This window comes from Pungitius pungitius, chromosome 16 (genome assembly GCF_949316345.1).
Source record: "Pungitius pungitius chromosome 16, fPunPun2.1, whole genome shotgun sequence".
Classification (NCBI taxonomy): Eukaryota; Metazoa; Chordata; class Actinopteri; order Perciformes; family Gasterosteidae; genus Pungitius; species Pungitius pungitius.
Window position 1 is genome coordinate 6,197,756 of NC_084915.1, and position 26,936 is coordinate 6,224,691.

At 42.3% G+C, this 26,936-nt stretch overlaps 1 protein-coding gene across 1 annotated transcript; it reads left to right on the forward strand.

Moving 5' to 3' along the window:
- The first annotated feature begins 81 nt into the window (after nt 1–81).
- rps6ka4 (ribosomal protein S6 kinase, polypeptide 4) lies at nt 82–11,611 on the forward strand. The gene is made up of 18 exons (XM_037466825.2): nt 82–1,054; nt 2,478–2,549; nt 2,982–3,049; nt 3,436–3,586; nt 3,766–3,881; nt 4,098–4,205; nt 4,331–4,411; nt 4,771–4,874; nt 5,065–5,215; nt 5,305–5,466; nt 5,760–5,885; nt 6,388–6,521; nt 7,129–7,222; nt 7,373–7,543; nt 8,569–8,760; nt 8,874–9,033; nt 9,210–9,373; nt 9,470–11,611. Exons 1-18 carry the CDS (start codon nt 967–969, stop codon nt 9,701–9,703), a joined length of 2,376 nt encoding a protein of 791 aa, XP_037322722.2. The 5' UTR covers nt 82–966; the 3' UTR covers nt 9,704–11,611.
- The last annotated feature ends 15,325 nt before the right edge of the window (nt 11,612–26,936 follow it).

Sequence of the window (26,936 nt, forward strand, 5' to 3'; positions counted from 1 at the left end):
ATGCAAATAATTCATAACTGCAAATGTAAAAAAAATGAGCTAAAGAATCTGAGCAGCTCTCGAGGTTTCGAGCTGCTTTGCTCCACCCACACTGAGGGGGTCACGTGACGGACCGTCGCCCAGGTTGTGGCGAAAGCATCCTGGTGATAGCAGTTAGCTTACCGCTAAACATTTACATTTGTCAACATTTTTTATATATTGGGCGAATATTAACCAGGCTCTAGTAAGGACAAAGAGGATAAGGAACAACCGAAACGGCCTATTTTTCTGACATGGTTGAATAGCCGATATCCGAACAGGCTCGTGATCACTGCTAACTAAATATTAACTTTGACGGCACTAGCAACAATTTGTTAGCTAGCTGCTAGTTTGTCAAATTGCTACTACCAATTCAGCTAGCCCAGGAAATGTATCTTGTTATTGTAGCAGCTGTGCTAACTAACTAGCATTGCGTTTATATACGTATCCGCGTCAACGCTATCATTACGCGAAGATAGCTAAATTCTGAATAATGACAACTGTTAAGCAGCCTATGCTAACGTCAACCATGACAACTTCCTCTTAACTAAGATGTACTCAATGGCTCAAAATCAGTAACGTTACTGGTTGCCCTTCTCGGTGCCAACGTTAATATTACAATATAGCGGACAGCAGCTGGTTAACAGCTTTAACCTGAATTTCTACGAAGCTGCGATCGATAGCGGCCAATAACATGAGATAAATAATGCGAAACACTAAGATGTCAACCGAATGGGGATCAACGTTGAAGCAGCGGTATTGTGTAGGAAACACAGCTGTCCGCTCATTTCGGTAATCCCTGAAAACCTCGTATATTGCAGACACAATCGATGTTTTACAGTGCTGAACGTGTTGTGTAAATTGAATATTGCATAATCCGAGACATCTGACTACCAAGTACACTTAAAGCAGTCTGCATAGGAAAGAGTATTTTCTTTTTTTGAAATAATGTCCGGGGACACATCCGATAGTAGTGATGACTCCGATGCAAAAACAAATGAAATGGCCTGTACCGTCAAGCATCAAATCACCAATGGTAAGTGGAGCATATTGTTTGTACACCGCGCAGAAGCCCTGCACACTACACCGATCATTCATTCATCATTTCAATTATTACGCCTTTGTAAACGTATAGATTGTTGGACACGATTAAATACCCGATGCCGTTATTTCCGAGTGGTTTCCTCTCATTAGTTTATTTTGAACGCTTAATTAATTTGAATGAAAAATAGCTGTGTGTGGATGAACATACAGCAAATTAATTTTCACTTAAATATTCAGTTTCTCTGGTTTTACCATTTATTTTGGATTTCAGTCAAATTTGTTTTGTTTTGATCTTATGACTACTGACGTTTCTCCCAAATATAAAAATATTGTATTGTATATATTTAGAGGATTTCTTTCTGGAAAATTACCACTAGTTGAAATAATAAAAAGCTGCAATGTTTTCAGATCAGTCACTTTGCTGTTGGGTGACTTTATGCCACAGCCGGAGCAAGAACTCAAGCGGCTCGGCTTGGTTTGATTGCTTGCGGCCATCCAAAACATTCCAGAGGTTTTCTATGGAAATCAGGTCTGAGATCAGGATGACCATGACAGCGTCCTGATCTGGTTGTCCTTCATCCACACCTTAACAGACCTGGCTGTGTGGCATAGAGCATTGTCTGTCCTGTGGGGGAAAAACACTCCAGACTAAAAAAAACAAATTCCACAGCTGGTGTGAGATACTGTGGCTTATAGGCTCTTCCAGGTCTCTGACTTACCATGAGATAAGCAAAGCTGAAAATTGGACTCTTCAGTGGAAAATGGCATTGCTCTACCATGGTCCAATCATTATGGCCTATTGCAGACCACAGTTCTATCCGTAGCTTAGCAGCCCTCACCCCAGCTGCCGTATTCTTTTTGGAGGTCATTTGATGTCACCCTTTGGTTGTTGTGTGACATTTGAATCAGTTGGCAGACAAGCTCTGTTGCCCCTGATGCCTGCTGCTTGTTCTTGTGAACCGCCGCAGTTAAAGCCAACGCTAGTAAAATCAGAATCGAACCTTTTGTCATGGTCAATATTCACTTTTTCTAGTTACTTTTGCGGCACTGTTTACCATCCAGCTGGTCCTAGTGCAAGATAATAGTGATGGCCACAACACTGGCTTTTATACTTCTTAAATACAATTCGCTTCAGGTGGTCACCTAATCGGTACTTCATATATACATATGTATATATATATATAAGCTTAAATTATTATTCTTAATTATTTAGCTTTTTATAAGTGGAAATTTCATGCTGTTGGCTAAATTGTTTTGCCCACAATTAAAATATGTTATTTCTTCAATATTAGGTCTAGGAATATTTAAATGTCCTTGCAGGGTACATACATTCTACTTATACATTTATCATTTTATAATATACCTATACAGGATAGCTTTAAAAAAAAAAGATGTCTCTTTTTTTCTGCTCCCAGCTAACCTCACAGGTCACTCTGAGAGGGTCGGTATGGAGAACTTTGAGCTGCTCAAAGTTTTGGGCACAGGAGGTGAGTGTCTAAGTGAAGCATAACATATTTTATGTTTTTAAAGGCAGTCGCTATCAAACCTGAAGAAAAACTTGAGTACTTTCCTGACATGGTTGAAGATCTCAAAAGCAGGGATTTTCTAATAGGATTAAATACAATAGATATACACAAAATGTAAAGAGAAAATATACCTGAGAACTAAAATGTGCAGTAAATCATTCTTTTACCTTCCTGTTTTGGAAGGTCCAAATTACTTGAGAGTACTTTTCTGAAGGTTGACCACAAGGTGTAAATGTCTTTGTTATAAAGGCTTGTCCATAATGAATACCAATTAGAGAGCACAGATTACATTTTGTGTTTAGGATAATATTTGCTTGAATTCTGTTTTAGTTTCCCTTTTGTGCTGTAATACATTTAAACAACTTGATGAGATACTTGTTTGTGTTTTTCTAGCTTATGGTAAGGTGTTTTTGGTCAGGAAGAATACCGGTCACGATGTGGGCCAGCTCTATGCTATGAAGGTGAGATCATTCAAATATCAGAAAAAACTATTTTTCATTACCGGGGTTTTGCACTTCTCATCTTTTAAGAGGTTTTTTTTTTTTACATTTATGACCTTATAATCTTACATCTACAATCTTAATCATTAATAATCTGATTAAACTTTCCACTTTACTCAGAGAATATCATAAATGTATTAACTTAATCTAGAAATTCATTTTTTTTTCTCCAAATATTATCAATTTGTATGGCGTGCCTCCAATACCACTGGGCTATGTTTTAAAATTGAACCCACTATGATCTTTATGCAAATGATTCGCCGATTTTATTAAAAACAATGCTTTTAGAATATTTGCTCGGCACACGGTGGGATGTCATGTCAAATTAATTTTGATTACTACCGCAGGTGTTAAAGAAAGCAGCTATTGTTCAAAAGGCAAAGACGACCGAGCACACTCGCACTGAGAGGCAGGTGCTGGAACACATCCGCCAGTCCCCCTTCCTGGTCACGCTTCACTACGCCTTTCAGACGCAGAGCAAGCTGCATCTCATCCTGGGTGAGCGGTGGCCTGCTTCAAGGCTCTCATTTCCCCAGCTTCAAGGGGCTGAACAAATGTCTTCTTTATATTTCCGCCCGTTACTGTTTGTCAGTTTACCTCGTTGGCATTTCGTGTAAAGGTTGTTTCATTATGTCTATTCAAGCTGTGTGTGTGTCTGTACCTGTGTGTGAGGACAGACTATGTGAGCGGCGGGGAGATGTTCACTCACCTGTACCAGCGGGACCACTTCCCAGAGGAGGCGGTGCGGATCTATATTGGGGAAATAATCCTGGCCCTGGAGCACCTGCACAAGGTGTGTGTTGCTCCCTCCTGCGTAATAACATAAAGCTCCATTTACAGGTTGATGGTTTATAACTGCTGAAAATATTCAATGGAGAATGTGCAATCTTTGTCATCTTTACGTGTGTGAAGCCGTCTACGATGAGCTTGGTTGTGTACTACTGCGTGCCATCTCTGTTCACACATCACTGCACTTACCATGAATCCTTTTGCGGTGTGCTTTGTTCAGCTGGGGATTGTCTACAGAGACATCAAATTGGAAAACATTCTTCTGGACAGTGAAGGCCATGTGGTGTTGACAGATTTTGGGCTAAGCAAGGAGTTTCTGGAAGAAGAGGTACGTAAGCACGCTACCAACATCTAAACATGTGGGCAATGTGAGATCTGTGGTTGCATTCGTAACGCTGTGTTCACGGCAGACTTTAATGGTCCTACTTCATCTTCCCTCGGGCCTCATTACAGAAGGAAAGGACCTACTCTTTCTGTGGCACCATTGAGTACATGGCACCTGAGATCATCAGGGGGAAATCAGGGCATGGCAAGGTAAATATATGACCCCAGGGATGCAACCACTGATGTTCAGTGTTCACCTCATTTTGATCATGTTAAATGTTTGAAGTGCACACGTGTGTTGACCTGTAAAGCAATCACTTCATTGGGACTTGAAGTATAGCTCATGATATTAAATGCTAGTCTAAATGCTGTATTGAATGTGGATAGCTGTGGTTTTTTGTGCAAGGTTCAAATAATCTCAAGTCAGTGTAAAGGCAATCAGCCCAAATTTTAGATCAGAGAGTAGATTGACTTTTGTGGTCACAGAAGGCAATCAATGACAGAAAACCCCGGTGATTCACTACGAATGTGTTCTCTTTTCTTTTTTATGTAACGCTCTTCTCCCTCAGTCGGTAGATTGGTGGAGTCTTGGGATCCTGATGTTTGAGCTTCTGACGGGCGCTTCTCCTTTTACCCTGGAGGGCGAGAGGAACTCCCAGGGCGAGGTGTCGAAGTGAGTGCCGACATCTCAAATGTATTCAAATGATCAGCGTGCCTCATTCTCCGACATCGAGCGCAAATTGGGCTTGCATTATCGTACATCACAGATAAAGTCTACTCTGGGATATGTGCTATGTGCCATGTCGACGAGGCGGGCACTATTTTATTTCCTTGACCATTTTTTCCCACCCTTCTCCCGCCAGACGTATTTTGCGGTGTGATCCCCCGTTCCCCTCTATGATCGAACCCACTGCTCAGGACCTGCTGAGGAAGTTGTTGGTGAAAGATCCTCACCGGCGGCTGGGCTCGGGGCCGCGGGGGTCCGAAGACATCAAAGCACACGCCTTCTTCAAGGTGCTCTGCTGCCCTGTCTTTTTCACACCCCCTTCCCCCGGTCACCTCTCCTCATTCATCCATAACCCTCTGTTTGTGTTTCCCCACAGGGGCTGAACTGGGCCGACCTAGCACAGAGGAAGGTGCAGAGTCCTTTCAGGCCCGAGCTGAAGAGCGAACTGGACGTCGGGAACTTTGCTGAGGAATTCACCGAGATGGATCCCGTGTACTCTCCGGCGAGCACGCCGCCGAGCACCGACCGCCTGTTCCAGGTCAGCCTCGCTGTCTCCACCGCTGCCCTTATCGACGCTGCATTCACTTGATATATTATAATATGATACTATTATTGCAATTTGAGAAAAAAAAACATGCTCACCAGGCAAGTGCTTATAAATTGGATAGTTGTGTAATGTTCCTTATCTAATGATACGGTTGTGAGTTTGGGGTAAGCTAAAGCTTTTTTAATGTCATGTGTCATTTCTCTCTCTCTCTCTCTCTCTTTCTCTCTAAGCAGACTCTTCTACTACCTTGCCATACACTTGATATTACTTCCCTTTCATTTTAGGGTTACTCCTTTGTTGCCCCTTCCATCCTGTTCAACAAGAATGCGGTCATGGGAGACTTTGTTAAATCCCACACCGGTGCTGATCGTCCGGCTTCAGCCTCGGTCCAACGCAGTGCAATACTAGAGGTGCAGAGCTCGAACCGCTAGTTCCTGTCTTATCATTTGGACATTAGTGTTTTTGTATGCAGTGTGAGAGACAGGAAGGAAGAGAGGAAGATACACTTGTAGCCAAGTTTACTTTTGCAATATTAAGGTGGTGGTTAAGCAATGATAAATCCAAGGTTAGCTTGTCTACATTCTTTATTTATCATCCCACACTGCACGATCTAAAACTACTCTGTTGATTTTACTTGTTCTGGTTATTCAACAACAAAGATGAATCATAGCTTGTTTTATAAAATAATTGCTGGGATAGAAAATAAAAGGTAGATGTTGTTATGCTGATTAGCACAGTGTTATTTCTATGCAAATTGTATCCCATATAAGCCCATTTTCTTCTACAGAAAACCGTTCTCAAGTACTTAAATATACACTTCAGGTTGTATCACAAATTGGTCAATGCACTCAAACTCAGGTCCTTTTAACTCTTTTAACAACTCAATGTAACTACCACCTCTTCCTTTTCCAGGAATCCCAGTTTTTTCAGCACTATGAGCTGTGTCTTCATGGGCCACCCCTGGGTGAGGGTAGCTTCTCCGTGTGCAGAAAATGCCGACATAAGCAAACTGGCAACGAGTTCGCCGTCAAGATAGTCAGCCGGAGGTGAGATTGTGTATTTTTAGTGTATTATTGGTTTCCTTCGTATTTAATTGGCTGGATACAAAATTGAAATGGATTCACATTGTTTTGAATTCCAAAAACAAAGAGAAGCTGTTTTTTTTCTGCTTCCATCTTTATGTTTAAGCCTAATATATTTTATAAAACCAAACCACGGGCTGATTACGGTGTCCGAAGATTTGTGCTGCCGTGAATTTACTTTGCCTGCTTCACTTTAACATAGCAAATTGAAATCTGAAGAACCGTGATGTGAGTTAGACACCTTGTTGTGAGCTTTTGAGAGCCAAGGGAATGCTCCAAAAGTCTTCTTCAGCAACCATAACATTCCAAATTAAATTAGACCCTCTATTCAAAACCTTTTATTTGTGCTGCATTCCTAAGTTAACCACAAATGAACTGTTGTCTAATTCTCTGATTTTGGATTTCATGTTCATCACGAAGAGAACAAATGACACAAATGACTCTCCAATCCTGCTCCACCATCTCAGCCACAGCTTTGAGTTTGCGTACTTAGCGGCATCACCGTACCCTCCGATAGCACAAGGCACAGAACGTCCTCGTTAACATGTGCACATTGTGTCCTCTGCGTTAGAATGGAGGCCAACACCCAGAGGGAGGTTGCTGCTTTGAGGCAATGCGAAACTCACCCAAACATTGTCAAGCTGCATGAAGTGTACACTGATCAGGTACAGTCAAGGACACACACACACACACACACTCACAGAGGACGACGCGTGCAGTTAAAAACAAATAGTGAATTTAGTGTACTCTCGAGTATGGAAACTCATCAACAACACCCCTGTTGAAACCTGTTTTTTTTTTCTCTCTTCTGTTAGTACCACACATATCTAGTGATGGAGCTCCTGCGAGGTGGGGAGTTGCTGGAAAGGATTAAGAGGAAGAAACTCTTTGGAGAGGCGGAGGCCAGTCAGCTGTTACAGAGCCTGGTCTCTGCGGTCAGCTTCATGCACGAGGCCGGAGTCGTGCACCGAGACCTCAAACCAGAAGTGAGCTGTGCTTTGATTCATTGATGAAAAAGAAGTAAAGGGATGACTCAACAGTAATCATCAGTCCAAAGGCATGGCATCTGCAATTCCACTGTCACATCATATTCAAATAGCAATTACATATCAGTAATTAAAAAGTTTTCCAGAAAGCTTAGCTGTTTCAAACGAAGCCACGGTGTGTGGAATTATGGGCCCAGAGAGATTTAGTGAGAACAGAACAAAGTTTTAATTTTCTTTGTATTTTTCCACTGTGAGCTGCATGTGTTCTGTTTTCCCCGTGGCTGGCTCTCATAAATAGGCTTATTACAGAGACATAAGCAACCCATGTGTCTGTAGGGATGTTATTATTATTAATTTTTTTGCAAACATTATTTTGCACATGATTTGGTTCGAAGTAATTACAATGGACAACAGTGCATAATGTCTCTGGTGCCGCACTTTTTAAAATGAAGGCTGCAGATTTATCACATGCATATCCTGCTGTCTTCCGATGGCAGTGCGATTTAATTAACGGAAGGAGTACACAGCAGCTGTGAATGACAGATAGTGGTACGAATCACCCATTAACTTTTAGTAACGCTCCAACGTTTTACGGAGACGCCTGTCGTAATCGCATAAACTTTTATATTTGATGCCAATCTAAAGGCCTTAATTGGTTGGAGAGTGTTTTAATTAAAATGGTTTATCTACATTACTGCGTAATTCCTGCAATTTTCTTACGTATTGGCCGAACCACCAAATGATGAATTGTGGTCAGATGAGCGATGTGGAAATAGCTGGTGTGCTCCGGCATCTAATCAAATTTTCCCCACGACATCAACAAACTTTGGAATTTAATGAAATTCCCATCTGTTCCACCTATACTGCTAGCTTTGCACCAGATGTGCTGCACTGCGCATGGAAATACGATTTGCACAGTAAAGCATAACTTTAGCGACATGTCAGCTTATTTAGCTACTCTACTTCTCAGTAAAGTGAATGAAAAGCAGGAGCAAGTGATCACAACATGTGTTCTTCCCATGCAGAATGTGCTGTTTGCAGATGAGGCGGAGGACTCCATGCTGAAAGTAATAGATTTTGGATTTGCCCGCCTGTGCCCAGCAGGCAGCGCCCCCCTGCAGACTCCCTGCTTCACGCTGCAGTACGCTGCACCTGAACTTTTTGAGAGCGCAGGTTACGACAAAGCCTGCGACCTCTGGAGTCTCGGGGTCATCTTGGTAATTTGACCTGAAACCGCTGATTCGGTCAAATAAGTTGGACTAATAGAAGTCCTAATGTGTGTGTGTGTGTGTGTGTGTGTGTGTGTGTGTGTGCGTGCGGGGTTCATCAGTACACCATGCTGTCAGGCCAGGTGCCATTTCAGAGTGAGCAGCGGGGGATGACCTCATCGTACGCTGCTGACATCATGCAAAAGATTAAAGAGGGCGATTTCTCATTGGACGGGGAGGCATGGAAGGGCGTATCGGAGGATGCCAAAGAGCTTGTTAAAGGTATGTGATTGATACGTTTTAAGCAACACATATGCAGTTTGCTTCAGCTGTTGGTACATGTTTGGTAGATTTTCTACCTGCCATGTATCACCGGGTGTAGTTAGTGAGCTCCCTCTCTCACCCCCCTTTTTTTCTTTCTTTTTTCACTATTTTCATGCTGTCCTCTGTGGTTTAAGGCCTGCTGACAGTGGACCCAGAGACCCGTCTCAAACTGTCGGATCTGAAAGAGAACAGCTGGCTGCAGGGCGCAGCCTCCATGTCCACCACTCCTCTGTGCACTCCAGATGTGCTGGAGTCTAGCGGGCCTACCGTCCGCACCTATGTCAATGCCACCTACAAGGTAGTAGTAGCGTTGTGTATAACATTCGGCAAAGTACTGAAAATAGATGATCGCATGAACTCAATGTGTTTCGCCACCCCCTCCGCCCCCTGCTAGGCTTTCAACCTTGGTAAGAGAGAGGGTTTCTTCCTGAAGAGTGTCGACAATGCTCCGCTTGCAAAGCGCAGAAAGCTGAAGATGACGAGCACAGGCGTCGAGACCCGCTGGAGTTCATCCTCTTCCTCCTCCTCCTCCTCCACTTCGTCCTCTGCCTCTGCAACAACATCCAAAACTCAGCCAAAACAAACTGGGACCCCAAAGCAAACTGGGACCCCGAAGCAAACGAGCTAGCCTGAAAGGGCGCGGAGAGAACAGAAGGGAAATTAAGAGGTACATGCTTATACGGTTAACAGTGTCCTACCGTGGGGGGCGTGGGGGGTCACCCAAAAAAAGAAAACATCGGTCCAGGTCAGCTGTTTTCGGTAGAAAGAACGGCAAAGCAAAATTGTTCATCATGCCAAATTCTCCCCAAACCAAACGGTTTTTCTTTGAACAAAGGAGTAGATGGTGGAAGTCTAGTTTTGCATCCTTAAGATGCACAGATATCTGTGGCCTTGAGAAAAATATTTGTATCCAGTATTTGCTGACTACAGTTTGAGGACAGCGCACACTAAAAAGTTAAAAATGAGACAGTTGATTTCACTCTCGGTAAGAAGCAGTGCCTGGCTATACAGGGACAAAGGGAAAACGGAGCCATAGATGAGTTGAAGCCATATTTATACCAACTCAGTGAAAGAAACGTTATGAATACACACAGGTTTGCAAATGAAAAGCCCTTCACAAACTGAATCCTTCGATAGTGTATTTATTTTTAACTTTATTACACACATAACAATTTGTCTAAAATTTAGTCCACAAGTGTTGTCCCACACAAAAGCACTAACCTTTTTTTTTTTTTTTTTGCTGAGAGCGTAAATGATCCACAAAAGGCCAATAGCTGGAGGGAATGAGCCCAGAGGGAAACGCTTCTGTATGTGTGACCTTTGGGATCACAGAGGATGCTGTTGTCACAATGGTCTCTATTGGATGCAGTCTCATCTCCATCGATGTCTCTGATGAGGATGTCTCTGATGAGGATTTATAAACCCAGAAGAAGACACAAAAGCGGTTATTGAAATATGTGTGCAGTTTTCTCGTCGTACTTGCTGTAAATGATCCGCATTGTTTTGCCGCTCTGACCATTTCTAGCATCCTTATGTGGTGTGGAAATGAACTGTTTGAACCATTTTTAATATTTTGGTATCCCAAGTGCGCTATGGAAATGTTTTTAACATTAGCACAAGAGCGTTTGTATTTAGATCTTGGTGGTTTAATGTGTCCATCGCCTTTTTCAGAGGGTAATACAGTTATCTCTGTTGTCCTGTCAGACCAGCGCCATATGCGGTTCTCACAAATGCGATCTGACAAAGTGAAATATTATGTCCCCCTCGATCAAGCCCATTGGGATGCCACCTGTGATCTAAGGGTCACCCAAATTTGTGCTTTTAAAACCTTGTATGGCTTTGAAATTAAAATAATGTCACAGAATGAGACACTTAATAATGAATTTATTATGGTTCAGATGAGCCCATCTTGCAACTTCTGTATATACTCATTCTTGATTTAGAGCAATGTATGGAATGATTTTAAGATTTGAAAACTGTTTTTATGGTATATTAAGTCTTTTTTTTGTGGACTTTTTCTTTTTTTTACGTGTTGCACAGTTGATCAATTGAACACATTTCAGCTTTAAAGGTGCTTTCCTTTATATTTATTACATGTAATTGATATTAATGCTGTGCTAATGGGATTAATGATTGAATTGGTTCTTGTGTACCAGCACCAAAAGAGAGAGTGTGTTTCTGTGTGTGTGGCCCTGATTGATTGTGTGGGAGCATGAATGGTGCTGGGAAATTGGTCGTATCAATATTTCTGTACCAGATGAAGCGTTCTTGCAAGTTACTGTATTATTTCCTTCTTGTTTTCCTTCTTTGTCTGTTTGTAAGGTTGTTTTGTGTTTGGACATTTGCTATTTTTCTGAAGAAACTGCTTTCATTGGTGTTCTTTTGTTGTATTGAATGATATTTTTCTCCTTTGCTTCCTTTTTTTGAGCATTATTATTTTACGGAGATGCACTGTCACTGATGATGTAACTGGGAATTTATCTTTTGCACCATGTTATTTTTGTTTGGTGCAAAATAAATAAGACTTTTAAATAGATGGTTGTGCCTTGAGTCTTTTGATTGTTCTCGGAGGGCTCTAATGCTTTAAACGACAACCTACTAAATATCATATGATGTGGGAATTATTAAAAGAAATATCAGTGTAAAATTTTTCTATGCCTATTAGTTGTGTAGGCTTAAAAAAACTAGACTATTTCCGATGTTGACCTATTTAAGGGAGCTACTTTTTTAATGAAAGTTTTACTATTCAAACTGCATCCATTTGATTAAAGCTAAACAGCACCAATGCTTGCCGTTTATTGTTTAAGTGTTGAAACGTGGCCTGAGGAAACCCTGGGCTCAACCTTCAGGCCCATCATTGCAGCAGAGAATTACAAAAACTCAAGTTGATATATTTCCACCCTGTGGGACTCGTCAGGAACGCCAATACTGAGAGAAAGAACCTAAAGGAGACTGAGTGAGACTTCAAGGTGCGTAAATTCCCGGAATGCCCTTTAGCAAGGTGAGTAAAACTACAACAACAACAACATCACACTCCATTAACTCTCAACACTGATGAGAGCACCTACCGCTTTGCTTTGTTTAACAGTGGAGCGCTGTGTGTGCACTCGGTCTCTCCAATGGCCTACTTTTTGCTGTAGCTGCGTTGTTTAAATTGTTTAATGTTATAGCATGCGGCATTATATACATCGTCATGGACAGGTTTTCATCTTCTTATGACCCTCTCAGAGGTGTCAGGCCATTAATCACGCGGTTATTTATACACGCTTTGTCGTTTTGTAATTCCTTATGAAGCTAGTATACATATACATAAGAGGTATCGAATATCTGGAGTTGATAATAAGTTGAACACAGGTTGAAAAGTGACCTCTATGAAAAAAATTATGTAATGTATTTTGGCTCATGTTGCATGATCTCATACGTAACCTGAATGTTGACGTTAAATGCAATGCCACCCCTCGCCCTTTTTGGAAATTCTATTTAAGTTTAATTCTCATCAATTCCAAGTTTTTACTTGAGTACAATATTCTGATCTTCTTATTTCTGTTTGTTTTCAACTTGACCTCCATGTGATCTGGAAATTCTTTAGCGTCTCAATTCTTCTACATCTATATAGAAATCTATAACTGTCTCTTGTGTCCTTTGTGTCCTGTTGTAACCGTCCCTTGATCACATCCCGTATCAGATGTTCCCGCTCTCTTTGTTTACTTTTTCTGTAAAAGATAGTGTGCTCAATAAAAGAATCAATTGTAAGATACTTTTAAAATGACCAACATTGAATCCCTCAGTTGCTTCTATTGCTCAACTTACTGAACCATGTGATGCACGACGGTCAGACGGGCTGCATTTCGCCGTGAGAGCACGTTAATGTTTGAAACGTTGCTTGGGACAACTTGTTCAGTCTTCAGGACTCGAGGAACAAGGACACAGTCGACAGGGGACAGGATGGAGAAGGACGCAGGGACCACCTAACGATAGAAGACCTTCATTTCACCGAACTAAACACTCATTTCCACAGTCTCACTTAATTACACCTGTACTCATGTACCACCAAGCGAGGAGCCTGTAAAGGACAGCGTGAAGGGTTCGTGGAGCCACGACGTAGCCACAAAAGGGGATATTACAGCAGAGGGGGATGATGAATGTGATGATGCAAAACCGAGGAGAAACCACTAAAACTGAACTGGCGTGCTTTGCAGTCCGCCCATTGATCGCTGGCAGCGGATGAATTCCCAGCTGAGCCTCTGTGCGGATCAAACTCATCGCTCCACATATTCCACAGTGCGCCACTGAAGAGGCTGCTGTTTCTGGCAGTTCATCGCTAACAAACAGCTGCACTTTCTGAAGGGCACGACTTCTGTCTCTGCAGGAGGAAATACAGGTTTGCTCATAAAACTCACACTTTCAAACGCAACATGAGGGATAGCCGACCAACCGTTGGGAGAGAAAACAGCTCTGTTGGCATAGTGAGCTGAAGCTGTGTTTAGATTGTGTAAGGAGTGATATTTTAATCATAAGGCAGAATTATAGTGTCCTTTAGTATGTTAACAGGTCACATACACCGATTTATTGCTTGATCGAAAGATCATTTGGAGATGTGAGTGTTTTACATTTGACAGGGAAAACAATTATTTGTGTTGTGTTGTCTGATGTTGTATGTCTTAATAGAATGAGATTTGGCAGCTTTAATAAAGCAAGAAAATTTGTAATGTTGCACTATTCTGTCTTTGGTAGACTAGCTGCTGTTGTACAGCTGTCCACTGTAAGCTTTGTGATAAGAAACTGCACTAAATGTTTTAACTGATTAGAGTGCTTAGTTAAATATTTAACAGCCTATTAAAATATGCAGCTTACATGTTACAAATTGCTGTCAAGGACCCACAATGCACCATTAGTTCACTGAAGTTTGATGAACTCTGACGCTGTCCGTGGTCCTGAGCACTGCACCATAAATTCCACGCCACTGGGGGTCAGTAGGGCGCTTGGCACTGATGGCACAATGAGCAATGGAGAAGCAATGGATAACACGAATATAATATGTCATTGGGTCATTAATCAAATCAATACCCCAGGTGGATGATTTGCAAAGAGTGAATGTAATATATTGAGCATGACAAAGATGGATCTGGATGAAACGCTCGCTTAAAATCATCAATTACAGTCCGTACGGCTTGGAAGTGACCCAAGGACTGAATGCACTTCTTCAGCCAGCAGAGTCACACACGCAAAAAGGGGGGAGTTTGTAGCACCATTGTGATGTCAGTTATTGATGAGTTTTCAGAGCAGATCACACATGCAGCTGTAGTCTTACACCGTTCAACAGTCACAAAACGGGAGTTTCAGCGCCGCACTATGTGGAAACTAGTGGACTCAAGACACTATATTGACTTGTGCTACATGATGGAAACTGAAACAGTACTATAGCACCAAAGAAAAGAAAGAATAATAAATGATGAGGTTGATGTGACAAGTGAATTGATTAGTACATGTACTTACATATCAGGTGAAACTACTCATCATTGGGAGTACAGTTAGAATGCGTTCTGTGACTCGAGGGGATTTGAGAGCCAAAACGAAATAACCCAGATGATGTCAGAGTGATTTCTTCGGGGTTATCCTAAGTTGGGCTCAAGACTTTTCAACATAAAACTTGTTACAAACGGAAGACATAAGTTGGAAAAAATGACAAATGTACAAGGCAGGAAACATCTATCAAAACATTCTGTTGAATTGTATTCTGGGGAATGGCGGCTTGACTCCAAACTTTATGGATGTGCAATAGCAACGGAATATCCCTTTAAATAAAAGCCAACTCCATACTCTACCTAAACACGTTGCTTTCATGCTGCAGCTATAGCAGGGCAGATTACTGCACAAACAAGGAGCCATTACAAACGTGTCACAAAAAAGGCTACTTTTGTCAGTTCATCCCAAAAGTTTTGAATCGGATGACCAGGCATTTTGAGCTTGAGTTCATGTCACTGCATCAAAGAGCTTTCATTAACCCAAAGGTCAACACATTTTCATTGCTTACATCTTTCTGTAATGGATTTTTTAAATTAAAAACAACCAATATGAGGTTATTACATGGCAGTGACAGTTTGGAATCTAACGGCACTGCGTAAATTAACACTTTGCAGCTAATGAGTGAATCATCTTTCTCTCTGTATCGCGGTGCAAAGTGTTATACTTGCTTTATGAAATTACTCAGAGTAGCAGAGTGCGTCATTGCCCAACAAGCTACTTCCTCTTAACGTTGTCTTCCTCTGACTGTGACATTTACACAAGCAACTTTAATTTTGCATTAGTTAACATCTATAAATAGATGTCAGAAAGACTGACTCATGCGCTGAGCACATCACTCAAACATGCAGGTTGACTCAAGCTACTCAGAGGATAAAGACTTATATAATAGTCTGCCAGCGTTATTTCTTTGCTGTATTGACTGGGAGGATCACAATGGAGCTGAGAAAAGGAGGGGAAAATAATGAGGGGAACCTGAGATGCTTTATATATATATCGACAAAAAGTGGATGAGAAAAGAGCCACGTAGTAGATATAAAGGTCTTTACTAGGAGTTCACACCCACCGACGTGTTCTCAGAACAGACAAACTGCGTATTGATTCAGCGGCTAAAGAGGCCTTTTTCATTCACATACCATTTAAACAGCCATCTGCGTTTTTTACTCCACCAGTTCCATTAACCTCGCCCGACATCCCCCCCAATCACCGTCCGTTAACCTTTCTTCTCATCCCGTGATACCTGAGGTGCCGCCATTACTTTTCCGCACACGTCCCTGTTTAGGCACGTTTAGTGCGGCGATGCGAAGAACAGCGTAATGCGTGTTGTCAAAATGCAAAACCCCTGATGGTGGGTTTTGTCCCTGATGGCAATGTCCACGGGACAGTTAAATTCACTTTAACAAGCCCATTCCTGCTGTTATAGATGGAGTTGGCAGCGGCGATGCTGCGGACAAACAAATATCCCAAGTCTGTTAAAAAAACAAACAAGAAAAACAGTTTTGCACCACATAGAAAAGAGCTACAGCAGGGCAAACTTAAGGAGGATTAGGAAGCATTCCCACATGTTGATCGTGCGGCTTGAAAAGAGCTTTCACAAAGAGGAGGAAGGAGCCGGAGCAAAATGAAAGCAGGGTGAAATTCGTGGTGGGTGCAGTGGTATGATTCCCTAAGCTTTTGTGTAATATAAATTATGAGGCATATCTATCTCTCCGGCATTGTTAAGTGCACCTCCTCCGTATCTGATCTGCAGGGCTGTGAGCAGTTTATTAAAAATGGAAGTCATTCTAAATGAGCCTGTAATGCTCAACCCTTTCAAGAAATCCTAATGGATCCCAGCCTATCTCTGACAAGGTTAAACGCTCGAGGAGACAGCGAGGAGCGCTAACAGACTAGATTATGGAGAGAGATGAATACTAACCAGCACATGGATTCAGCTGGAATAACTAACGCTGTTGTTTTGTGAGTGTGTTTACATGTACATGCAGTATTCAGCTACAGCATTCCGACTGTGTAACGTAGATTTCGTTTTTATTATCTAGAGCACTGAAATGTCCGACACATGTCCTCATTGAAACCTGCAGCCTGGAAGTATGAAAGCAAGACAACATTTTTCTTTCTAAATGCGCCTGCGTTGTCAAATGGGAGAAAGCGCTTTTCACCATTTGCATTGGTTTTTGTTCAGTTGTAGTGCGATTGACAGGTTGCTGCCCTGACTGTTCCTCGGTCCGGGGGTTGTCTGCGTTTTTTCTTCTGAGAGCTTTAATCCTTTCACAGTGTGTCGTGACAGCTAGTTGTGACATTTTGGTCTCCCTTAAATCTCCTATTTAGCGCTCAGTTCTACTTCCCTCCACTCTCTCTTGTCACTGTGTTTCTAAAAGCAAAACGGCGACGGCCCAAAACCAAGATGGCAAAGGCCAAACCAGAAAATGTCCGTCACAGTGCAGAAACAACGGTAACATACATTAACCCTAATGAGCTGGGGAGGAGGAGCCAACTTGAATCCTACACAACGTGCCTTTAATTAACTGCAGACAATCCCACTAAAGATCATCTGAGCAGTCCCATTGTTGGGTTACTATTCACAGGGTAGAGTTAAAGTGTAAACGTATAAAGGGTAAATGAGGATGAACTGGCCCTTCACCTCTTCCATACCTTTCCGATTGCACCACTCACCATTGAGCCTCATTAACCCTGAATATCTCAAAGCAGAGGATTGTGTGATACAGACTCACAACATGAGATTGTTTAAATAATACAGCATCTTTCTTCGGGGAGGAGCGCCTTGAAAGTCTTTGGGATAAGCTGTTTGTATGCATATTTAATATCGTGCATACACATCCCCATGTACAATGAATATATGTGATCTGGATACAGTCACAGATGCCATGGAAACTGTGCTTAAGTTGACATCTCCAAATCCCACTAATTAATGTGGGCGCTCGTTACATTTTAATAAACGTCCTTTTGAACTCAACTCAATTACAGTACGATTCTATTAAAGTTTTCCAGGATATCAAATACACATTAAATTGGATTTCTGGAATGGTGCAGACATAAAAAAAAAACACATTATCTAGTGTTTCACTCAAAGAAAACACCACATAGATGTCAATAAATGTAGGGTCAAACAGTTACTGAAACAACGTGTTTTAACAATATCAAACAGTGGGGATGCGTTTCGCCGATTCCGGTGAAACTCAAAAAAGGAATCTCAGACATTCACTGCAGACTGTTCCTTTATTCACGAGGCTATCAGACATGGAGGCTGCGAATGGCCAGTCTGCCTTTTAGGACGCAGGGCTTTCAAAAGGACAACCTGTCATGCGTTATCACGTCTATCTGTGATCTGGGTCAAGCCCTTGTAATGCATGAGTGCCTTTACAGGCGAGCACCGAACCTTCATGCAGCACACTGGACCACCGATTCAGAGGAAATACAACCATCTCTATTGTGGACTCTTACAGCGCCACTCTTGATGGCGTTTACGGCGGCTTTCGGGGGGGGGGGCGCCTGAGGCTACCGCTCGCTCCTCGCGGCAAACCAGGCGTGCACGGGCCACGTTGGTGCTAAAACTGGTACACGATAGCCGAAGGACATGTGAAATGCATTCCTGCTCCTGTGCACAAACAGCATGGCGAGACACGAATGAGAGGCGGCGGGACGACTGTGTGTGTCTGTGTGTGTCTGTGTGCACGCGAAGGAGCAATGTGGAAGCTGTGGACAATGCTCCTTACTTTCTTACATTTTACAAACATGTACTTGTGCGTGACAAACTTTCCCTAATTGAGGGAGGGGCAAAGAGGCCAAGTAAATGGCCTCTTTGCTTGACAAAGAAAATCTACCGGCACAATGTAGAAATTGCTAGTGTTGCTTTTGAGAAGGCGACTGGGTGGATGGTGGAATTTATTCATTTCAATCAGGACGGGCACTGGCGCTTATTTAAATCAATCATTAGTCTACTGCTGAAAACACTGAAATAGTTTTAGAGCACAAAGCGCGTATTCATCCGTGGCTGAATATAGTCGTCACCAAATGCCCTATTTACTCTGGTTAAATGCTCTCTGCTAAATTCTACTCTACACACCTGGCTCAGGAAATGATTTGTCATTATTTGATTACACATTACTGATATGTTTAGCATTTTCATTTGAAAAAATCCAATTAGCTCACTTTCATGAAAAGGTAATTCACTGTAAACGTTTAGGTATGAAAAAGGGGAACATCTGTCACTCACGACCTTTTTGATCTCATTCAGGCAGACGTTTCCCCAGGCGGGACAGATGTGAAAGGTGTGACAAAAGAAATCCACAACATCCGGAGCTGCTCCGCCCGGTGAGAAGCCATTTAATGCATCAGGGAGCACGGCTGTCCTCGCAAACTCTGCCCTTCTTCTGCCATAAAACCATTCTCCAGCAGGTTAGTGGGGAATAAAGGACTGTATTGCACTGGTGACTCACTGCCATCACAGGATCGATAGCTGCCCTCACTTTCCCTCCCCCCGGTGGCTCCTGCTTGGCGAGAGTGGTCCTTGTCACTGACACTAAAAAGGTGTCATGTTGACTGTATTTCTTTTGTTTTCTACAGTATGGAAATGAGTGTATGTTTAAGGTGTAGACAGAAAAGAAACCCAACAACAACTAAACACACCCAAGTTGCCGGGAACACACAGAACCACGGCGACAGTGGACCACACTGTTGTTTTGATGCCGGGCTCCTGTGAGACGGTGCTGAGGGCCGAGATGTGTCACGGTGTCTTTGAGCTCTGTTCACGTTGACATCTTGTTTCCTCCGCCTTTCTCCAACGGCCTTGGTATTTTTCTGTTACCATGACAACTGGCAACCGTGGTTTACATTACTGCATATTAAACAGTTAACATAGAGATTTTGACATTTATGGGTTTTTTCTTGTGTTTTGATGTGTTTGAAAATGAGGTTTCTTAATAAGGGGAAACGCACAATACATGAACCATGACATGATCAATCTTGCTGCACCCTTAGCTTGTAAGGCACCTTGGGGTGCCGCGGCACCCGCTGTGGGAGCCACTGATGCTTAGACTGAATGGATATTGGAAGCACTGACTTTAGTTTTGAAATCAAAGAAGCTCAAACTGTAATTGTGAGTTAACGAACCAACGTGCCTCGAGGGGAGCAAACAACCAAAGAAAGAGAGTTTCTTTTAAACCACATAATGCAGCATGTTATTCACTGGTGTTTGGGGAGAGACTTTTGGTTCGATTGCACATCTCCGTTCCCAGGCATGAATTCAGGTTGAATCCCGTTCTTTCCTCATGAGCAGAGAGTATTATATTTTAACATTCACCCCCCCATTCACCCCCCCCCCCCCGATAATATGCAATTGTGGTGATTTTGTCTTCTTCTTCCCTGCCTCCAGTATTTTTGTCCCATATGTTGTTGGACAGAGTAAATCAACTCATTGGTGTGGAAAATTACATCATTAATTGGGAATCATCAACGAGAAATCTTTGATAGGTAATTTAGCAAGTCTTCAGTGGCTGTGGGGGATGAGCTCTACGCTGAGAACAACTCCCTCCCTATTCTCTATCAAAGGATGAAGCTGGCAATATTTTATGATTTAGTTATTGTGAAATTCCATTTACAAAAAAAAAAAAACTGAAAAACAACGCCTTATCTGTCTCTCAATGCTTCCCCTCTTTGGCTCTCAGCCTGAAGATGTAATTCCTTACTTTAATTGCTTAGCAATTGTCAAACGGGAATAAATATTGCGTTTGTTGGCAACTGTTTTCAGCAGTGGATTAATACACGCTGGGAGTATATCCAGCATTTGGGATATTCACGATAGTAAAGCATCAACAGGCATGCAACAGTGCACCTTTTTCATAAGTAAGTGAGTAAGTTTAAGTAGCTCTAAAGCACACAGGAATAACAAACAACGCGTCATGGCGACAGAAGCAGTATTTTGCGAGAATTAGGTATTCACAAGAAACGTTTGTGATGTCGATGGCCTTATTACCACTGCTGCCCCTGACACGAGGCCATGCTGGTCCCAAACACCTCTTTAGCTCACCGTCCCTTCCTCTTCCTCTTTCCTCCACTCGTCCCGCTGTGCCGGGCCTGGCTTGTGCCAAGAAGGCTTCACCTCTGCCTCTGCAGGGGACACATTATGACTGCGAAGTGGATTTAAGAATATGCGCCTCTGTAAATATTTGCTCAAGCCTTGGTGAGTCCCGTGGGGGAAATGCCACTGCGTGTGGCAAAAATAACAAGAGAGTCCCGGGGAGTCCTGTTCCCTGGCAACAACAGCTGGAAGTGATGAAAGAGAAACAAGGTCAGTCATTGTTTTTTATAAACGTAATGAGGACAAATAAACTATACTCAGCAGTTAGGATTTATTCATTAGCAAGTCATGTCATTTCAGTTGAATTTATCAGCTGCCCCGTGGTTTAACTGAGCGGTCTGACTCATTTCATCTCATCAAAATGACTGTTACGCTGCAATGGATCACTACCCTTTTCAGCACGGTTAAATTGTTTTTAGCATGAACAGGAAAACAGGGGAATGAACATTTTACATGTTTGTTTATCACGTTTTAGGACATTTCTATTTCCTCCTTTCCGGTTTAAGTGCAGATTGACGTGGTTTACTCATCTACTGCGTACTGGATGCGCTTCTAATGTTTAGACAATACAGCTGAAGGATTGTGTTTGGAGGGAGAAGGAGCTCTGAAATGCCCAAAGACAGAGAGGGAATGTGAGTGTGTTTGTAGTTTCGAGGGCCCATAGAGAGGTGATATGGTTGGAACTCACATTGTTATGCTTCTCACAAAACCCATTTACTTCCACTTGACTGTGAAATTTTGCACTTTTATAAGCAGTCCTTTGAACATTACATGCTTTTTTCAGTTTTATCTGGCTGTTTAAAATTGGATGATGTGACAGGTAGGGGAATTTCTGCTTCAGTTCTTTAATCTTTATACAGAAGCAATTCTGAATATGTAAATGTGCTAAAGATGAAGTAAGCTTTGAGCCATTTTTTGGTAAAAGTGGCTCTGAAAAAGTGCACTTTTGCAGGCTTCACACATTGTACACTAAATGTATTATCCACAAATTATTCTGTGATTATGTTTTATGAGATACTTCCATTGGGCTGGAGGGTCTTTGTGGAGATGTACTGCAGTGATTCATATCTCCCCCCCCCCCCGCCTAATACCTGGTGACCCAAAAGGATGTATAAAAACCTAGCATACTATCCAAACATGTAATACAAAGATCAATCCATCTCCCGCTCTGCAGTGTTTATGGGCTTCTGTGGTATCCGATGGGAACATTCAGTACTGGATTCACATCCCAAACGACTTCTGTCAAATTACTCTTCCCCAGATGAACAACATTCTGTAAGTGAAGCATCCACAATGTAACGACTCTGCACTGAGATGAGAAACTAATGGCTGCATTTCTGAAGCTTGTGACGAAAAGCTTCTTAAAGTGTCATATATGCAATGATTCTTTCAAAAGGGTGGAACTATTTTGGGAACGTGTTGTTCACCATTTTGGAGCTTATGCAGCACTTTTGTCTTTGCATCAACACTGCAAATATTCTATCTGAAAGTCTCAGAAGACTTTAAAGGCTGTGAAATCCTTTTCTCCAAATCCGCTTCTTACTCACACACTATTTTCTGCCAAAGCTTGTACGTTTTTGGTTATTCCACTAACTAATTCATGTCAGTGTTGTTTTTTTACGTGCTGTTCTCAGTGGTTGGACGTGGGCAGGACTCGAAAGGGATGTCACATACTCATCGGATTTGAATAATCTTACAAATGGCAGTTGTGGTTTGTTTCTTTGGGTTTTATGTCTGTATCATATTTGAACAAACCATGCAACCACGATTTAGCAGATTTCATTGGGCTAAGATCATATTTTTCTTCAACGTCTAACTTAATTGTTAGTATGACAATGATATAAGAGGCATAATGCTAAATCAGTGGAGTGCTCCTTTTAGATAGTGAGGTTGCAAGTGGAGGGTAAGATCTTGTATTCCGTATTCTTGGCCTCTTATAGTAATTTATTTTTAAATGACTACTTTACCCACAACACGCCTCACCCTCAGTTACCTCACATTATTTAAGAAAAGCCTTTTTTCTCTTGGCCTCCAAGGGGAATGGAGAATCAAAGGAAAAGTCAGTCCATCAAGAAAAGTCTTCATAAATTGAAGCAAAGGTAATGCCTTTTAGTATTTGTTACACAAATGAGTTTGTGGGTGAAGTCAATTGAAAAAAAGTACTGTAGCAGCACAAAGTCTGCAGACCTGCCCTTTTCCCACCTGACAGAAAAGAAGGCGGGGCAAGGAAAGCTGTAAAATTGGACACACCTGTAATGGAGTATCAGCAACTGCAGAGGCAGAGAGTTGAGAGAGAGGACTGAGACTACGGAGATTTCAGGTTTCTGGTGCCATGCGAGAGTCATAAAGCAAAAAGAACTGCTCAACGCTGAGAGAGAGAGAGCCGTGGAGCGCCCTGGACTACGGTGGTGACCGGCAAAGATAAGTCCCCACGGAAACACCTCCCCCAGCCCACTCACCACCCCACACGCCTTTCTTCTCATATACAACAAATTGACCATCCGGACTCCTCACATAAAGATCTCCCTCAATGGTCGTTTGCGTTGATTATTTCTGTCCCTGAAGATGTGGTTATTTGCTGGACACATCTCTTTTGATGGTATGCTATGTTTTTCGTTCTAATAATTGGATTGGCTTCCTTGTTTTGTATTTGTTTAGTATTTGACTCATGGTACCGTTGTCGGGTTAATCATTGCGCCTTGATCAGAGGATGATTCTATAACTGTGACCAGGATTAAAGTAGATTATTTGGCTTTCTGGGGCCCAATGTATCCTAACCCTAGGCTACAGTACCATTGTAAATCATTTTGAGATGTTTGCGTGTGTGCGTTGCAATTTGTGACCAAGGCAATCATTTCTGTGCAGTTTCTAAGTTTAATATTTTACTGCCTTGCTCTCACAGACCAGCGTTCCCTTCCTTGCTTGGAGGCTTGAGAGGGTTCAACATGTTTTTCCGGCAGCTTGGGTGGTGACCACCATGATGACACAGTGATATAATTTTGCCTAATTGAGGAGACTTGCCAGATGAGACAATTCGGTGTGGTTTTGCTGCTGTTGGCGAGCAGCTTACTTACTGAAGTGCACTTGGTCATTCTGATGTTCGGTTGGCTCCTTTTCTCCTCTGGCAACAGAACTGTGGCTACAGCCAACGAGCTTCTTGTTTCTTTTTTAAATAATCATTCTTACCTTTTATAGCCTAATGTGGCTTAGACTCTTACACTCCTAATGATCTTATAAATACTTTGCTTTAATGATGGCTATCTAGTAAAATGTTAGCTTATTCAAGCATTACACTACACCAACAATTTGAGTTTATTTAGTGTGTGTTTCATTCATTGACAAACACAGTTCTGGTTCATGCTTTCTTTCCTTTCTTTCTGTTTCAAATTGTCATTGACTGCTGCATCAATACTGCTTTTTCATCCTTGGGATGGAGAGGCATGTTTCCTGCGCCGGTTACAATAGTTCAGCAGGTACTTTTTCCCAGGTATCTTGACTTTTAGTGCGGTCATTAAGGTTTTGTACCTTGCCTCACACGGTTTTCCAAAAAGTCAATAGGAGCCGTTGTATCTGCTCTGAGGCGGCGCTATGAATGTAATCAATGCCAGATTTCTCACCAGTGTTCACAGCTTTAGAGGGACTTTGTAAAGGAAACACGAGAATAAATGGACCCTTGGTGTGAAAAGACTTTCTGCTTGTGGTGAATAACACATTAAACAGTTTGAGACCTGTTTACAAGAAGAGAAGTGAAACGTGGGGTCGCGGTGTTGATTAAATGGCAGTGAAGACAAACTAAACCACCCTTTACCCCTCTGCTTTACACAATTTAGACCTTGACCTGACAAGAATTTCACTGCTGCAGCTTCTTATAGAATAGCAGGATGATTATGATTGAGCTACAGATGAAACCATTATGGACATCTTATAGTGTTTCACTTTTCTTTCCTCTCAGAGCAAGTTAAAACAACCATATATATATGAAACAAAATAACGCACTGTGCAGTAAAACCAATGATGAGGGCTCTAGGGTGTTTATAGAGTTTATAGCAGCTACTCTACCGTATTGCATGAAATAACATCCATATGCACCCCCCCCCCCCCCCCCCAACCCGTTCAATCTATCTGCTTCTCTCGTTCTCCCACTGGGTGGTGGAGCTATAAATTAAAGTGAGGAATTACTGCTAACTGTTAGAATAAATTAAGGCACTTTTGCGTCTGTAAACACGGTCTGACTACGTAATTACACTCCCACTCCCACTGAGACGCCCTGGAGAGGGAGGATAAGGAAGACAATGCAGTATAGATGGAGAGCTGTGGCACTGTGTGACAGAAAAGACAAAACAAAACATCATAAGAGAGGTCACAAAACAGATTATCGCCTTCACTAAATTCCTGCTGCTGGATGGGCATCCCTGCAGATTAGGGGTCAAAGGGTGACTTTGAACGTCATGATCGCAATCACCGTATTGGTTATTCGGATCTTAAAGAACAAATACTGCAACTAAACAACGGCAAGCTCGCATTTCCTCTGAATTCATATTCAATTTCCTTTTTGAACCACTCAAACATAAGGCCACACTGAGGCTCTTGCTCTATCTGCCGTCCAAACACGATATGGCCGCATTGACGGCAAATCACATTTAGCAGCACAATAGGTCACTGGATGGACTGAAAGCCACTTTATCACAAAGAGATCGTGACCGCTGGCTTTAAACAAAAGCCAGATACACACAGCATTTAAGGATGGAAGCATCGTCTGCCTGAGCGTATGAGCTGTATTATGAGGACCAGGCAAATAAATAACACATTTTGAAACCATGATATCAACTGATGACAAGCAGTGCAATCAAACTATGTTTTTTCTTTTTTTTGTGATTGATTTTTTATTGATTTTCAAGATTAGCATTAAAAATCAACCATAACAAAATGCATATATATATATACACACACACACACACACACATGTGTGACGGCGCGTGTGTGTGTGTGTGAATGTGTATGTATATGTTTATATACTTGGACACAAATACAACAAAAATGCAAATTGTAGACAATTACATAACCCCCCCCCCCCCCCCTTCCCGCTCCCCCCACATTGGCAACACCCACCCCATAATGTTGTTGACATTTGCCAGTACAAGACAACTGGTTTAGGAGTACTGTAGTCCCCTCAGGGCTCGGCTCACCTTACTGTATGTTTGAACTCCAGCTGTGAAAGTCACCACCCGGGCAGCAGAGCCTCTGAAATGTCTGGACCTGTCAGCTTGACGGTAATTGGACCTGTCGATGACTTGTACGAAGAGGTGTAGACTTGAGTTGCATTATCCGGACCTCGAGTCAGATTTGAGTCACAAATTTGATGGCATCAGCCTGACAATAACAACTTGGAAATTAACACCAACAACTGGTAAATTAACTGTGATTTGAGCGTTTTGACTCGTTCTAAACTACTGGATACATTCCCCAAAGCCTCAAATCAATCATCCCTTCTTTCGCTAAATCAACGGACAAACCAGCAGGTTGACTGAAATCCGCCGGGTCAACTATGCGTCAGGGTGGGAAACGTGTCAATGAACAATTCTGGCTTTTGATTTGTTGAGGCGCACATCGTGACTTGTGCAGGACTGGCAACTCCAGGTTTAACACTTGGAACCTGAGACTCCACAGGACTCTAGTGCAACAGCTGGAGGCGTGCTTGAGACCTGGCCCCACCTCTGCTTGCACGCACATAATGACGGACTCCGGTGTCTCGGTTTGACGCGGAACAAGCACCTGTGACGACTACAAACTCGCTTACCTTCTCTTCACCTTCTTCAGTCATCTGTCACCACGTATTTTATTAAACCTCGGAAGCTAGCTGACAACAGAAATGTGTAGCTGCATTTTTCATTTTCCAAGGTCCTACTGAATCATTCACATGATACACTCATCTTCAGCATTATAAATATAACTGCCACTGATCCTTGCTTAAAGTTTTACCTTTTACCTACAATTCAGCTTTTCTGAACAACTCTCAAAACATGGCTTCATTGAGGGACAGTTTTTGCTAATTCAAAAATAGGTGTGTGGATAAACTATTCACACTGGCCCTTTCTTGGGAGGCTCGTAATGCAGACAAGTATTGGTTTTTGATGCACAAGTGTGAGCAGCAGGTCTGAGCTCAGCCACGCTGGTGAGATTCACAACGCTCGGGCTCCCCCCCCGCAGTGAGACGCGTCCCACATCACTCTGGGGACAGCAG

Bases quoted from the DNA above. Each gene is read 5' to 3' on its own strand.
- rps6ka4 (XM_037466825.2), top strand. From the start codon at position 967: ATGTCCGGGGACACATCCGATAGTAGTGATGACTCCGATGCAAAAACA. The intron at 3,882-4,097 runs GTGTGTGTTGCT...TGCTTTGTTCAG, and splicing joins CCCTGGAGCACCTGCACAAG to CTGGGGATTGTCTACAGAGA. The intron at 5,886-6,387 runs GTGCAGAGCTCG...TTCCTTTTCCAG, and splicing joins AACGCAGTGCAATACTAGAG to GAATCCCAGTTTTTTCAGCA.